Source organism: Bos mutus, chromosome 1 (assembly GCF_027580195.1).
Source record: "Bos mutus isolate GX-2022 chromosome 1, NWIPB_WYAK_1.1, whole genome shotgun sequence".
Lineage (NCBI taxonomy): Eukaryota > Metazoa > Chordata > Mammalia > Artiodactyla > Bovidae > Bos > Bos mutus.
Genome location: NC_091617.1, coordinates 5,822,222 through 5,836,994, shown reverse-complemented (window position 1 = coordinate 5,836,994; position 14,773 = coordinate 5,822,222). Strand labels below are relative to the sequence as shown.

Genomic DNA, 14,773 nt, shown 5'->3' with positions numbered 1-14,773 from the left:
TATTATTGTGGTATAGTTGATTTACAATAGCAAAGTAAGTCAGTTATACATATACATATATATATATTCATATATATATATATATACACACACATACATATATTCACTCTTTTTTAGATTCTTTCCTGTATAGGTCACTACAGACTTATTGAGAAGTCTGTATAGTAGTATACTGTGCTATACAGTATTGGAGAAGGAAATGGCAACCCACTCCAGTGTTCTTGCCTGGAGAATCCCAGGGACGGGGGAGCCTGGTGGGCTGCTATCTATGGGGTTGCACAGAGTCGGACACGACTGAAGTGACTTAGCAGCAGCAGTGCTATACAGTAGATCCTTATTAGCTATCTATTTTTACATATAGTAATGTGTGTATGTCAACCCAAATCTCCCATAGATATTTTATGACATTTGAAATTTATCACTGAATTGTTTGCATGTCTTAAATGTGTTTTTGAGAATTCCTTGTCAGTCCAGTGGTTAGGACTCTGCACTTCCACTTCAGGGGGCCTGGGTTCAATCCCTGTCAAGAAATTAAGATTCTGCAAGTCATTCAACACAGCAAAAAAAAAAAAAAAAAAAAAGAAAAGGTAGAGTTAAACTCTAATTAGTTCTAAAATTTAAACTTATAACAGTAAAGTTTGTAGTAAACTTAGTATTATTAAATACTAATGCTATGCTATGCTAAGTCACTTCATTCATGTCCGACTCTGTGTGACCCCATAGACGGCAGCCCACCAGGCTCCCCCGTCCCTGGGATTCTCCAGGCAAGAACACTGGAGTGGGATGCCATTTCTTTCTCCAATGCATGAAAGTGAAAAGTGAAAGTGAAGTTGCTCAGTCATGTCCAACCCTCAGGGACCCCATAGACTGCAGCCTTCCAGGCTCCTCCATCCATGGGATTTTCCAGGCAAGAGCACTGGAGTGGGGTGCCATTGCCTTCTCCGATTAAATACTAATAATACTATTATTAAATACGTATTTTTAAAATATGTTAAAAATAATAAACTTAAATTTATAATAGTAAAGTTTGCTTTGTGTTTTATCTCATTCAGAGGAGAAATCACTTGTTGCTCTATGTAAGAAAAATTGTGTTAGGTGCTGTAGTGTTTAAAAGTTTGGCTTAGAGGGGCTTCCCTGGTGGTGCAGTGGTTAAGACTCTGAGTTTCCACTCAATGCGGGGAGGGTATGGTGAGGGTTAGATCCCTGGTTGGGGAACTAATATCCCACATGTTGTGGGGTGTGGCTAGGGTGGTGGTGGTGGGAAGATTGACTTAGAATATCAGGAAAAGAGGTAAACTCTTAGAAAATTTGGGTTGAAAAATGTTATGTAACAAAAGAAACAATTCAGGGGTTTTTGGTAGACTCAGAGCTGTGCGACCATCATCACAATTTTAGAATATTTTCATCACCCCCAAAAACAAATCTGTTGCACTGAGTAGTCAGTCCCCATTCCTCTTCCTCCTGCCAGCCACTGGCAACCACTCATCTACTTTCTGACTCTGTGTGTTTGCCTATTCTGGATATTTCAGAGAAATGGAATCATGCATTTCTCATTCAGAGACGTGGTATGTGGTCTTTTGTGACGGGCTTCTCTCACTTAGTGTAATATTTTCGAAGTTCATCTGTGTTGAGGCATGTGTCAGTGCAGGCAGACCTTGGAGGTATTGCAGGTTTGGTTCTAGACCATGGGCAGTAAAGTGAACATCGCACCAGAGAGTCACACAAATTCTTTGGTTTCCCAGTGAGTATGAAAGAACCCGCCTGCAATGAGGGAGACCTGGGTTAGATCCCTGGGTTGGGAAGATCCCCTGGAAGAGGGAAAGGCTACCTACTCCAGTGATCTTGCCTGGAGAATTCCATGGACTGTAGAGTACATGGGGTCTCAAAGAGTCGGACTCGGCTGAGCAACTTTCACTTTCACCTCACTTTCATGTTTATACTATTAATCTATTAAGTATACTATGTAATCTATTAAATGTGTAGCAGCATTATGTCTAAAAAAGTACATGCGTGCATGCTAAGTTGCTTCAGTCGTGTCTGACTCTTCGTGACCCTATGGACTGTAGCCTGCCAGTCTGTCTGTGGGATTCTCCAGGCAAGAATACTGGAGTGGGTTGCCTTTCCCTTCTCCAGGGGATCTTCCTGACCCAGACACTGAACTCGCATCTCTTGCAGCTTATGCACCACAGGTGAATTCTTTACTGCTGAGCCCCCAGGGAAACCCAAAAAAGTACATATCTTAATATAAAAACACTTTATTGCTAATAAATGCTAACCTTCATAAAATAGTGGTCTTTTTACATAATAACATCAAAGATCATGGATCACAGGTTACCATTACAAATACAGTAATAATGAAAAAGCTTGAAATATTTTGAGAATTTCCAAAATGTAATAGAGAGACACAAAATGAGCAAATGTTAAAAAAAAAAAGAAAAGCAAAATACAGTATCTGTGAAGCACAATAAAGCAAAGTGCAATAAAATGAGATACAACTGTGTTTTATTTCTTTTTATTGTCAAATAATGTTCCACTGTACGGTTATACCACGTTTATTTATCCATTGGTCAGTTGATGGACCTTTGGATTCTTTGAAGTTTTGGCTATTATGAATAATGCTGCTACAAACATTCATGTAAAAGTGTTTGTGGGTATGTATCTTTTCCGTTCACTTTTACTAGGAGGAGAATTGCTGGGTCCTGTGATAGTCCCACGTGTAACCTTCTGAAGTGAAAGTCACTTAGTCGTGTCCGACTCTTTGTGGCCCCATGGACTATACAGTCTGTGGAATTCTCCAGGCCAGAATACTGGAGTGGGTAGCCTTTCCCTTCCCCAGGGGATCTTCCCAACTCAGAGGTTGAATCCAGGTCTTCGGCATTGCAGGAGGATTCTTTACCAGCTGAGCCACAAGGGAAGCCCCATAACCTTCTGAGGGGCTGCCAGACTGTTTCTGAAATGGCTACACCATTTTATATTCCCATTAGAAACGTATGAACGATCCAATTTCTCCACATCTTTGCCAACGCTTATTATGTCTTTTTGGTTATAGTCATGCTACTGCTGCTGCTAAGTCGCTTCAGTCGTGTCCGACTCTGTGCGACCCCATAGACGGCAGCCCACCAGGCTCCCCTGTCCCGGGGATTCTCAAGGCAAGAACACTGGAGTGGGTTGCCATTTCTTTCTCCAATGCATGAGAGTGAAAAGTGAAAGTGAAGTTGCTCAGCCGTGTCCGACTCCTAGCGATCCCATGGACTGCAGCCTACCAGGCTCCTCCATCCATGGGATTTTCCAGGCAAGAGTACTGGAGTGGGGTGCCATTGCCTTCTCCGTATAGTCATACTAGTGGCTATAAAATGATGTTTCTTTGTGGTTTTGATTTACACTTCCCTGATAGCTAAAAATGTTGAACATCTTTTCATGTGCTTTGTGACATTTCTATGACGTCTTGGAGAAATGTCTATTTGGATCCTTTGCCCACTTTTAAATTGAGTTGTCTTTTTATTATTGAGTTAAAAAAAAAGGATATATAATTTTAATGGCAAAACTTTAGAAAAGGGTTTTCATAGGGGGAATACCACAATTAACATCTGATCAGCAGTTCTTGTCTTTTTTTTTTTGCTGCTCTGCATGGCATGTGGGATCTTAGTTCCCCAACCAAAGATCAAACCCACACCCCTTGCACTGGAAGTGCAGTGTCTTAACTGCTGGATCACCAAGGAAGTCCCTTCACATCTTTTTAAAGTGTTTAAAATGATGCTTGAGGGAGCAATATCTCACTTGAGGAGAATATATTGGGATGGAGGAAAATGGAGTGTAAGCAATTTGTAAAGTCAGTTTAGAAACAGCCCTATTTTGATTTGTTTTTAGTTATGGTATTTAATTTGTTTTGAAATTTCCAGCAGCAAGAGGTTTTTCTATCTCACCAGAAACATTCATTTCTTTGTGATATTCCTGTGTTACATTTTGGAACTCAGAGGTTTTTAACCTGTGTTCTGGGGAAACTCTCAAAGACGGGACAAAGAGGGTGAGGGGCAGGGAAGGGCCAGATGGTGGAAGTTCAGTTTTATGTGTTTCACTTGCTTGACTTCAGGGAAGTTTTCTTCCCACAGTACCACAGTTAGCAAACGTTGAAAACCAAACCTCGCTTTTTTTCATTCCCAGCATATTTTCCTGAAGTATTTACACAGCCCTCAGAAAGTAGGTTTTCAGGGTTATAAAGAAACAGTGAATGAGGATATTTCTCCACAAGTGTTTGCAGGGTATGTAGTAATGAGGGAACGAAATCTGACCCTCTTTCCTAAGATGTCTAATACAGATAAGATGGTTTTTGGTAAGTTGTAGGATTTGTGTTCGTTTTCCAACAGGGGAGATACACTTCTGAGACTAACTAAGCAATCGAGAATGGAGGACAGGGCTTGGTTTGCAATAGGATTTCAACAAATATGTGTTGCGTGAATGAGTAGAAGGGCCAAAGAAGTGTCTTGACTCTTCACTTTGCTCCGAGAGGCAGAGATGTGGTCAAGGGGATTCTTTCATTTTAGGACTGAGCTTTATGTGAAATCCCAGTATCCCAGATTTCATCAGACTACAAGGTTACACTTTCCACTGGTGCCCCAGTCATAAAGATTTGGGCCTTTAAAGAATCCTCCTACAAACGCAGGAGATGCAGGAGATGTGGGATCAATCCCTGGGTCAGGAAGACACCCTTGGAGAAGGAAATGGCAACCCACTCCAGTACTCTTGCCTGGGAAATCCCATGGACAGAGGCACCTGGCAGGCTACAGTCCATGGGATTGAAAAGAATCCAACTGGACTTAGATACTCAACAGCAAAGTGCACATATCTTTCGAGAATCACTAACAGTGCAGTCTAAATCTTTATTTAAACTAAAAGTCTCCCCATGATAGAGATAGTATTGTATTACTTTATTATCTAAAATTAATACTTTAGCTCCTAGGGGCTAACCTGCCAGGATTTTCTTTTCCAAATAAAAATGTTTAGTCAGCTTTGAAAGTTCGAAGAGCCATAGTAGTGGTCTTCACAGAAGCAGAGAAATATTTGTCCTAATGATGAATCTATTTCCAACCTCCTATAAGATAAAGAATATCCTTCATTTTGGAATTACTTTACAGAAAGTCTTCAAGTTTTTTCTACCAACTCACTAGGATTTCCCCTTTTCCTATTTGTTTTAGCAAATAAAACCTTTGCCAAGCATGCAGCTTAGGATGGAGACAATAGGTGATCTCTGGTGCAGCCAAGGTTATGACCTTTTCACTGTTGAGGTACCTCATGTGGAAAACTGTGTTACAGGTTCTTGACATCAGAAATAAGATTCCTGTGATGATGGTCTTCTGCACCTTTATCAAACTCTTTTGAAGGGAATGATAGAAATGATAAATAAGAAATCAAAGCAAGACCCTATCTAGTCAGTTATACATATTGACTTGTTCTTCAGATCATCTATTTATGATTATCTTTGTAGCTTGATGTGCCAGGATTTAATTATGAATTGCTAATGGATGAACATCAATTTGTCTATATAAATGGGAGACCTGGGTTCGATCCCTGGGTTGGGAAGATCCCCTGGCAGAAGGCATGGCAACCCACTTCAGTATTCTTACCGGCAGAATCCCCATGGACAGAGGAACCTGGCGGGCTACAGTCTATGGGGTCACAAAGAGTCAGACATGACTGAGCGACTAAGCACAGCACAGCACAATGGATGAGCATCAACTTGTCTATATAACTAGGTCTTGGACAGGAGGTAACAGATGTTTTGACAGTATTCATTAAATAGATGTATAACTGCTTATCAAATACATGAAACTAATTTAGAAATCTATCAATCGAGTCTTCTTGATTCCAGTAAGGAATAAATTATTATTGACTTTCTCCGACTCAAGAAGATTGGATTAGACAATCACGACCATTCCTTTTAGTTGTAAAATCTGTGATTTTGTGATTTATTTTCCCTACCAGTTAAAACTGGTAATGAATGTCCTCAGGAGTTTTAAACAAGATCAGATATGGAACCTGGACAGTAGCCACTGTTTGTGTGACACAGTTAATTTGAAGAGATGAAAAGAACAGGAATAGATCTGATGGGTGAGGGATTTGAAGGCATGTCTCTTTTTACTTACATAAGTTTTACCGATCAATTTCTTTAAGAAATTTCTTCAGGACTTCCCTGGTGGCTCAGATGGTAAAGCGTCTACCTACAATGCAGGAGACCTGGGTTCAATCCCTGGGTTGGGAAGATCTCCTGGAGAAGGAAATGGCAACCCACTCCAGTATTCTTGCCTGGAAAATCCCATGGACGGGGGAGCCTGGTAAGCTACAGTCCATGGGGTTGCAAAGAGTTGGACACGACTGAGCGACTTCACTTCACTTTCTTTAAGATAGTTACATTAGAAACTATGTGTGCATGCTCAGTTGCTTCAGTTGTATCTGACTCTGTGACGCTATGGACTGTAGCCCTCCAGACTCCTCTGTTCATGAGATTCTCCAGGCAAAAATACTGGAGTGGGTTGCCATGCCCTCCTTCAGGATATCTTCCCAACCCAGGGATCAAACCCACATCTCCTGCCTTGCAGGTGGATTCTTTACTGCTGAGCCAACAGGAAGCCCATAAGAAACTTAACTAACATTTAATTATTAACGTTTATTGCTTAAGTTAAGTTTAGAGGCAAGAACCTCAAACATTTAATCAGAAGAATAGGTTCGATTCACATCTGTTTCTTAATAGGTGTGTGACTTTTCCCAATTAGATTAAGTACTTTGAGTTTCTATTTATCTTTAAAACATGTGTTGACCCTGAGGTACCTTATTCTCCAATTATATTTAATCAACAAGTATTTTCTTGCAGACTTTATATTTTTTTTCCCCTCTTTGGCCTCACTGAATCTGATCAGGGATCAAACCCATGCCTCCTGCAGTGGAAATGTGAAGTCCTAATCACTGGATTGCTGGGAAATTCCCTATACTCTTTTTTCAAACCATTTTTAAAAACCATTTTAAACCATTTAAGTATAGTTGATTTACAATGCTAGGTTAGTTTCAGGTGTACAGCAAAATTATTCAGTTATGTATATATACACATATAAATTCTTTTTCAAGTTCTTTTCCATTATAGGTTATTATAAGATTTGAGTATGGTTCCCTGTGCTCTACAGTAGGTCCTTGGTATTTATCTATTTTATATATTGTAGTGTGTATATGTTAATCCCAAACTTCTAATTTGTCTTTGGGAGCCTTTGTGTTCTAAACACCATGGAAGATTCAAAGATCAATTAGAGCCCAAAGGAACTTTGTGTGTATGCGTATCAGTGTTCAGGTTATCTTCCTTTTGTCCCTGTTGGGGTGTTTCTTTCCAATGCCTGATTTTGCTCAGTGGTCACCAAATTGGGTACACAAGGTAGTCCATTGAATGCAGGAAGAAAATACTAGAACTTCTATTCTTATTTGCTTTTTTGCCCTTTTTCTAAGGCAACTTTATTTTGACAGTTTCAAATTTATAGAAAAGTTGCAAAAATGATATAAAGAACCCCCATATTTCCTTTATTGCATTCACTAGTTATTAAAGGAGAAGGCAATGGCACCCCACTCCAGTACTCTTGCCTGGAAAATCCCATGGGCGGAGGAGCCTGGTGGGTTGCAGTCCCTGGGGTCGCTAGGAGTCAGACATGACTGAGCGACTTCACTTTTACTTTTCACTTGTATGCATTGGAGAAGGAAATGGCAACCCACTCCAGTGTTCTTGCCTGGAGAATCCCAGGGATGGGAGCCTGGTGAACTGCCGTCTATGGGGTCGCACAGAGTCGGACACGACTGAGGTGACTTAGCAGCAGTTATTAAAAATTTCCCCAGTTGTGCTTTATTCTCCCTCTCCCAAAAGCTGCACACTGCTGGGGTTCTTTCTCTCTTAGAGAGGTAGGATATGCATCTATCTATATCACATGTATATATACAGATAAATAGTGAAAAGTGAAAGTGAAGTCGATCAGTCGTGTCCGACTCTTTGCGACCCCATGGACTGTAGCCCACCAGGCTCCTCCATCCATGGAATTTTCTAGGCAAGAGTATTGGAGTGGGTTGCCATTTCCTTCTCCAGGGGATCTTCCTGACCTGGGGATCAAACCTGGGCCTCCCGCAGTGCGAGCAGACGCTTTACCGTCTGAACCACCAAGGAATCCCATATATATACAGATATATATGTGTATGTCAATCAGTATTTGTATCTCTATTATGCTCCTTTGTCCTAAATACTTCAGTGATGTTTTCTAAGGACAAGGACATCCTGTCACTTGACCTCAGTACCATAATTAAAATTAAGAAATTTAGCATTGACACAGTACTGTTATCTAATTCATAGCCTGTATTTAAATTGCATCCCCTAGTGGCTCAACTGTAAAGAACCCATCTGCAAATGCAGGAGACATGGGTTTGATTCTTGAGTCTGGAAGATCTTCTGGAGAAGGAAATGGCTACCCATTTTGGTATTTTTGCCTGGGAAATCCCATGGACAGAGAAGACTGGCGGGCTACAGTCCTTGGGTCACAAAAAGTTGTACATGACTTAGCGACTAAACAACAGCAACAACAAATTGCATCGCTTTCCCTATAATGTCCTTCAGAGCTTTTTTTTCCCAGTCCAGAATTGCATATTGATTTCTCTTTAGTTTTTTAACATGTGAAAGAGTTGTTTCTAACATTTTGAAGGGTACAGGCTAGCTATTTTTTTTAGCATTTCCCTCAATTTGAGGTTGTCTGGTATTTGCATTTTTTGGAAGGAATACCCAGGTGGTGCTAGTGGTAAAGAATCTGCTTGCTAATGCAGGAGATGAGATGTGGGTTCAGTCCCTGGGTGGGGAAGATCCCCTGGAGGAGCATGATAACCCACTCCAGTATTCTTGCTTGGAGAATCCCATGGACAGAGGAGCATGCACGGCCGCAGTCCATAGTGTCACAAAGAGTCAGCCACAGCTGAAGCGACTCAGCACAGCATGCACACACCACAGAAAAGATGTAGGGTCTTTTGTGATGTATGCAACATCTACTGATCTCGTTACTAGAAATGTCAAGTTTGATCACTTGGTTCAAGTGATGTTCCAGGTCTCTGCACTTTTTCCTACAGAGGAGGAAGAAATGTGACATACCCTTATATGGAGGTAAAGGAGAATTCAGTTAAATCTAGTTTAGGATTAACCGACACATATAAGGGGAGTGGACCTGTTTTGGGTTGTCATGTTTATTAATGGATTCCTAGGTGGCGCTAGTGGTAAAGAATCCGCCTGCCAATGCTGGAGATGCAAGAGATTCGGGCTCAGTCTCTGGATTGGGAAGATCCCCTGCAATAGAAAATGGCAACCCACTCCAGGATTCTTACCTAGGAAATCCCATGGAGGGAGGAGCCTGGCAGGCTACAGTCCATGGGATCGTGTGCCCCCCACCCCAATTTATTAAATCTAAACATGGACTGCTGCTGCTGCTGCTGCTGCTAAGTCACTTCAGTCGTGTCTGACTCTGTGCGATCCCATAGATGGAAGCCTACCAGGCTCCCCCATCCTTGGGATTCTCCAGGCAAGATCACTGGAGTGGGTTGCCATTTCCTTCTCCAATGCATCAAAGTAAAAAGTGAAAGTGAAGTCGCTCAGCCATGTCCAACTCTTAGCAACCCCATGGACTGCAGCCTACCAGGCTCCACTGCCCATGGGATTTTCCAGGCAACAGTACTGGAGTGGGGTGCCATTGCCTTCTCCTCCTTATTATGTGTATTTATATCAATGAATTACTTACAAATATTTATTGAAAACTGATTTTGTTTAAGGCGTTATCACCACAGGCTCCCTCCAATAACCTTAGCCTACTTCCTGAATTCTCAAGTCAGACTCCCACCAAATGTGGATACATCGTTTTGTAGTTAAAGTGACAAGATATACGTAAGGACTAGAGAAAGACATGGAAAATAAAACCTGCAGGAAGCAACTGAGATTTCTTAGTTCGAAAAAACTTAGTCAAGGTTTGTTAAACTCAGAAAACAAAAGAAGTAATATCTGAACTTGGAGGACAAAACTTGTTAATAGATAAGGGACAAACTATAGTCCCCCTGCCCTTAAGACAGTAGCATCTTAAGTCTACCCTTAAGACAGTAGCATCTTAAGTTGTAAACAAATTTTTCTGCTTTTTTCTCCAAAATAGTGGTAACATTTACAGTTAATTGAACTCTTTAAAGGATCACCTTTCTGACTGTTGATGGACTTATTGAGCTTTTCGAAAGTGTATTTTAAGTATTTGGGATATACCTAATAGAGGTGCTGGGATAAAATAAAGGCAGCAAACATTTGTGAACCTAGAAAAATGACCCTAAGTCACTGGAGAAGCAGAGATGGGTCCGATTTAGCAGAGCGGAATGACATATTCGGCTTCCAGTATGCTGTTGCTGTGTAATTTAATTTGTTTCATTACGTTTTGTGCTTCTGCCTCACCTGCCCCGTGCATCTTCAGAAAGGAGCTCATTGCCAAGCTGGATCAGGCAGAAAAGGAGAAGCTGGATGCCGCTCAGCTGGCTCGGGAATTCGAGGCACTGACGGAGGAGAATCGGACACTGAAGCTGGCCCAGTCCCAGTGTGTAGAACAACTGGAGAAACTGAGAATACAGTATCAGAAGAGACAGGGCTCGTCCTAACTCGACATGATTCAGTGTGAGCATAAGAGGTTGGTGACTGCTGTGCACTGGCCAAAAGATTTTTTATTTTAAAGGGATAGCGAGTAAAATCTGTTGCTTCTCCTTATTACACACACGGCCAAGGTCTACACTAATGAATTGCATGCTTGCCAGTCTAGTTGGACAGAAGGGCTATTTTATTTTAAATAAGATAATGAAAGCAAACCTTTACCAGATGTTTTTAGAGATCATAATTCGTTTCAAAACATTTTTTTTCCTTATTTAGCAAGGTATGATCATACTGTATATATCTGGGTAGAAAATGATAAAGAACATTGACTGTTTCTACTAAGAATCACGAGCAGAATTCAGCCATGAAACAGACTAGTAAGATGTTCACTGTAGTTTCACATCGGAGTATTTTTAAATTTCATGTCTTTAATATTTCAACTGTGCTCCAGTGTGAACTGTCAGAAACTTCACTGCATATATTTATGTTCACCATTAGGTTTAATCCCTCAATGATTGATTGCACTAAGAATATACTGTTGCATATTATAAAAGCTTTCTCATGAAAATATTAGCAGCAAGCATGTTTGTGTGAGTGCACATTCACAGTGCTAACTTGCTGTTGTAAGGAAAAACTGATAAAGGTGCATTTTCTTCATGCCACGTTACCTCCTGGTAAACATTTCTGCCTTTGCTTGTGTGTGTTCTGGGGGAAACAGACATTACTTTGGTGAGTTCCCATGTAAACATCAGTAAAATTCTAACTACCCCTCTGTTTTGGGTTTAAGGAGATGTTTTGGGTCAGTGATGACTAATGAGAATACATGAGTAAATTCAGGATTAATATGGTCTTCCCTTGTTCCATCACAATGTTTCCCCAAATTGATCTCTTTCTTTTATGTCCATTTCTATTCTTGTAACTTCTTTTTCATTAAACATGGATCAAAATTCTCCAGTCTGTATTTTGTTCCTTTTTTTAACCTTAATGTATGCTAAAAGTTGGCATAAGCTAACCCTAGTCAGAATTTGCTCTTAGTTGTATTTGCAAGTGCCAAAAAAGCAGTGAAGTCTCTTTTCTTGAGAAGATTGTGGTTTCTTATATAAATAATTTAGAGCTCTATCCTGGAATGATGCATTAATGTCTTAAAGTATTTGCTCAGAAAACATAAAACAGAATAACTGATTAAAGCACTACAATGGCCTGGGGTAGACCAGTTGTTATTAACTGGGGTTGATGCCCTCAAGGGACATTTGGCAAATTCTGGTTATTGTCATGACTAGAATGGGGAGTGCTACTTGCATTTAGAGAGGAGAGGCCAGGGATGCTGCTGGACATCCCGCCATGCACAGGACATCACAACAATGAAGAATTGTTTGGCCCAGGCTTCCTTTATGGCTCAACTGGTAAAGAATCCACCTGCAATGTGGGAGACCTGGGTTTGATCCCTGGGTTGGGAAGATCCCCTGGAGAAGGGAAAGGCTACCCACTCCAGTATTCTGGCCTGGAGAATTCCATGGACTGTATTCCATGGAGTCACAAAGAGTCAGACATGACTGAGCGACTTTCACTTGCACTTGTGCTTCCCTCATAGCTCAGTTGGTAAAGAATCTGCCTGCAATGCAGGAAACTCTGGTTCGATTCCTGGGTTGGGAAGATCTCCTGGAGAAGGGATAGGCTACCCACTCCAGTATTCTTGGGCTTCCCTTGTGGCTCAGCTGGTAAAGAAGCCACCTGCAATGTGGGAGTCCTGGGTTCAATCCCTGGGTTGGGAAGATCCCTTGGAGAAGGGAAAGGCTACCCACTCCAGTATTCTGGCCTGGAGAATTCCATGGACTGTATAGTCCATGGGGTTGCAAAGAGTCAGACACGACTGAGCGACTTTCACTTTCAATGTGCCAATGGTGCTGAGGTCCATGTACCTTAGACTAATCACTGGACGGTCGGGCAAATGCTAAGGGGAAACATGATGCAGGGCCGTGGGTTTCTTGTCCTGTGCTGTGTTTTCATAAGGTCCTTAGCATCCTCAGCCCCAGCCTTCTCATTTGTAAGATGAAGCTTTTTGACGGATCTCAAATTTGAAATGTTATGCGAGCCTATTCACCCTTAGGCTGCTTTGTAGAGTGCAGAGTACTCAGCTTGGAGCTCTGTGATGACCTAGGTGGGTGGGATGGGGACAGAGTGGGAGAGAGGTCCAAGAAGGAGGGGATGTATGTATACATATGGCTGATCTGCTTCGTTGTACAGCAGAAACCCACGTTGTAAGGGAGCTATACCCCAATTAAAACAACAGCAAAAATAAAATGCCAAAGATAGCAAAAGCAAAACAAAACAACCGCAACAAAACAAACATTTAACCAAAGGTGAAAGTCCCTATTATCCTGTTAGAATCTTCTTTTTTCAGTAACCTCAAGACATAAATACTAATATAGAGGAGGATTTGTTCACTAAATTTATATGTTTCTAAGGTTAATGGAATGGATCAATGGTAAGTTACTGATCTTTATATACAAGGATTAGTTTTTGTTCACTGCCCACCTGAAGAAGGTTACACGTATTTACAGAATTCAAGCAGTCATGGCACCTTATAGAAAACGGCAGGCGGGGAGCAGGGAAATGAAGTTCCAAAATCTCTCCACTCTACTAGAATGAAAATAATCTTACAGGGTCAAAGTACTTGAACACGCTTGTTATTATGTTAAGGAGATACTAAGTAAATAATTTTCATATCTCTGCATATCTAAATAGTTTTCATATCAGTCTCAGCCTGAAATTTTACTATATTCCCAAAAGGTATCTATTCATGACTCAAAAGCCAGCATCTCTCTAGGTTTGTGTGTATGTGTTTTAATATTTTTTAAATTGAAGTATAGTTGATTTTTAACAGTGTCATGTTAGTTTCAGGTATACAACACAGTGAGTCGTTATAGGAGTGTGAGTTTTAAGCAGATTTTATTATTTAAGAATATGGAAACACGATTTCTCTGGTGGTCCAGTGGTTAAGAATCCGCCTGCCAGTGCAGGGGACACAGCTCTGATCCCTGGTCCGGGAAGATTCCACATGCCACAGGGCGACTAGGCCAGTGCGTCGTAACTCCCGAGCCTGCGTGAGTCCTAGAGCCTGTGAGCCACCACTACTGAGCCACACGCTCTGGACCCTGTGCTCGGCAGTAAGAGAAGCCGCCTCAGTGAGAAGCCCACGTACCACAACCAGAGAGTGGCCCTGCTCACCGCAACTAGAGAAAGCCCACATGCAGCAACGAAGACCCAGCACAACCATAAATGGAAATAGATAAAATTAAGGAAAAAAATATGCAAGCATCATCTACTTCTGTAGCGTTGCCAGGGAAATCTAAAGGCAAAATTTCTCTTTGTCATTTTCGTTTTTTCATTCATTTGACAATTCCCGCCCCCCCCAATCTTATTTACATTGCTTATCATCTATATAACACAGAATCATTTAAGAGTTTTCTCTCTTCAAATATATTTGCAATGTTCTTGTGATTAGCAGTAATGAAAAGTTTATAGAGCATTAAAAATGAGCACAGAGGTTCTGTTAGTATTAAAATGAAGGTACTTGAATGCAAGAAAAATGTAACCCACATTATACTCTGTAATTGCTCTGCTAAAGACTTTGCTGTTTGTGAGCCATCCAGTTTGTGTGGACATGAGAAGAATGTGGTTACGGGTGACTGAAGGTCCAATCTCTAGTCACCGGTACTGGTATCTCTGTCACTCTGGTGCCTGAGTTGGGATGTGTTATTAACTCGGTACAAACAAGGAACTAAGAGGGATCTGAAATTCAGTTCCACAGAAGTTTACTATTTATTTACCAAGTGCAAGGCAGAGTAGCCACAATAGGAACCCCAAAGTGAATGACTCAATGCCAGCCTTCCACCCCTTGAGGAGCGGCTGTCTTCCCAGAGGGTATATCGAGGGCGTTAGTGAGAAATGAAATTGGGAAGTTCCACTGGGCCCTGTTTGTGGGAGGGTTTCGACAAAACAAACACTTTCAAAAGGGAGTGAATGATCAGGGCTGGATTTGAAGATAATGAATATGGTTGCAGGGCACAGACTGCGTGGAACTAGAGACACAAGGAATTG

The 14,773-nt window shown here is 41.2% G+C and overlaps 1 protein-coding gene across 3 annotated transcripts in view; it reads left to right on the top strand.

Annotated features, from left to right (window-relative positions):
* Positions 1 to 11,616, top strand: part of MAP3K7CL (MAP3K7 C-terminal like) — a 48,073-nt gene extending 36,457 nt beyond the window's left edge. For all 3 annotated transcript variants that reach the window (XM_070368719.1, XM_070368695.1, XM_070368617.1), the window contains one exon: positions 10,503 to 11,616. In XM_070368719.1, the coding sequence (XP_070224820.1) occupies positions 10,503 to 10,683 (181 nt within the window). In that variant the 3' untranslated portion in view covers positions 10,684 to 11,616. The remainder of the gene's footprint in view (positions 1 to 10,502) is intronic.
* Positions 11,617 to 14,773: the final 3,157 nt, after the last annotated feature.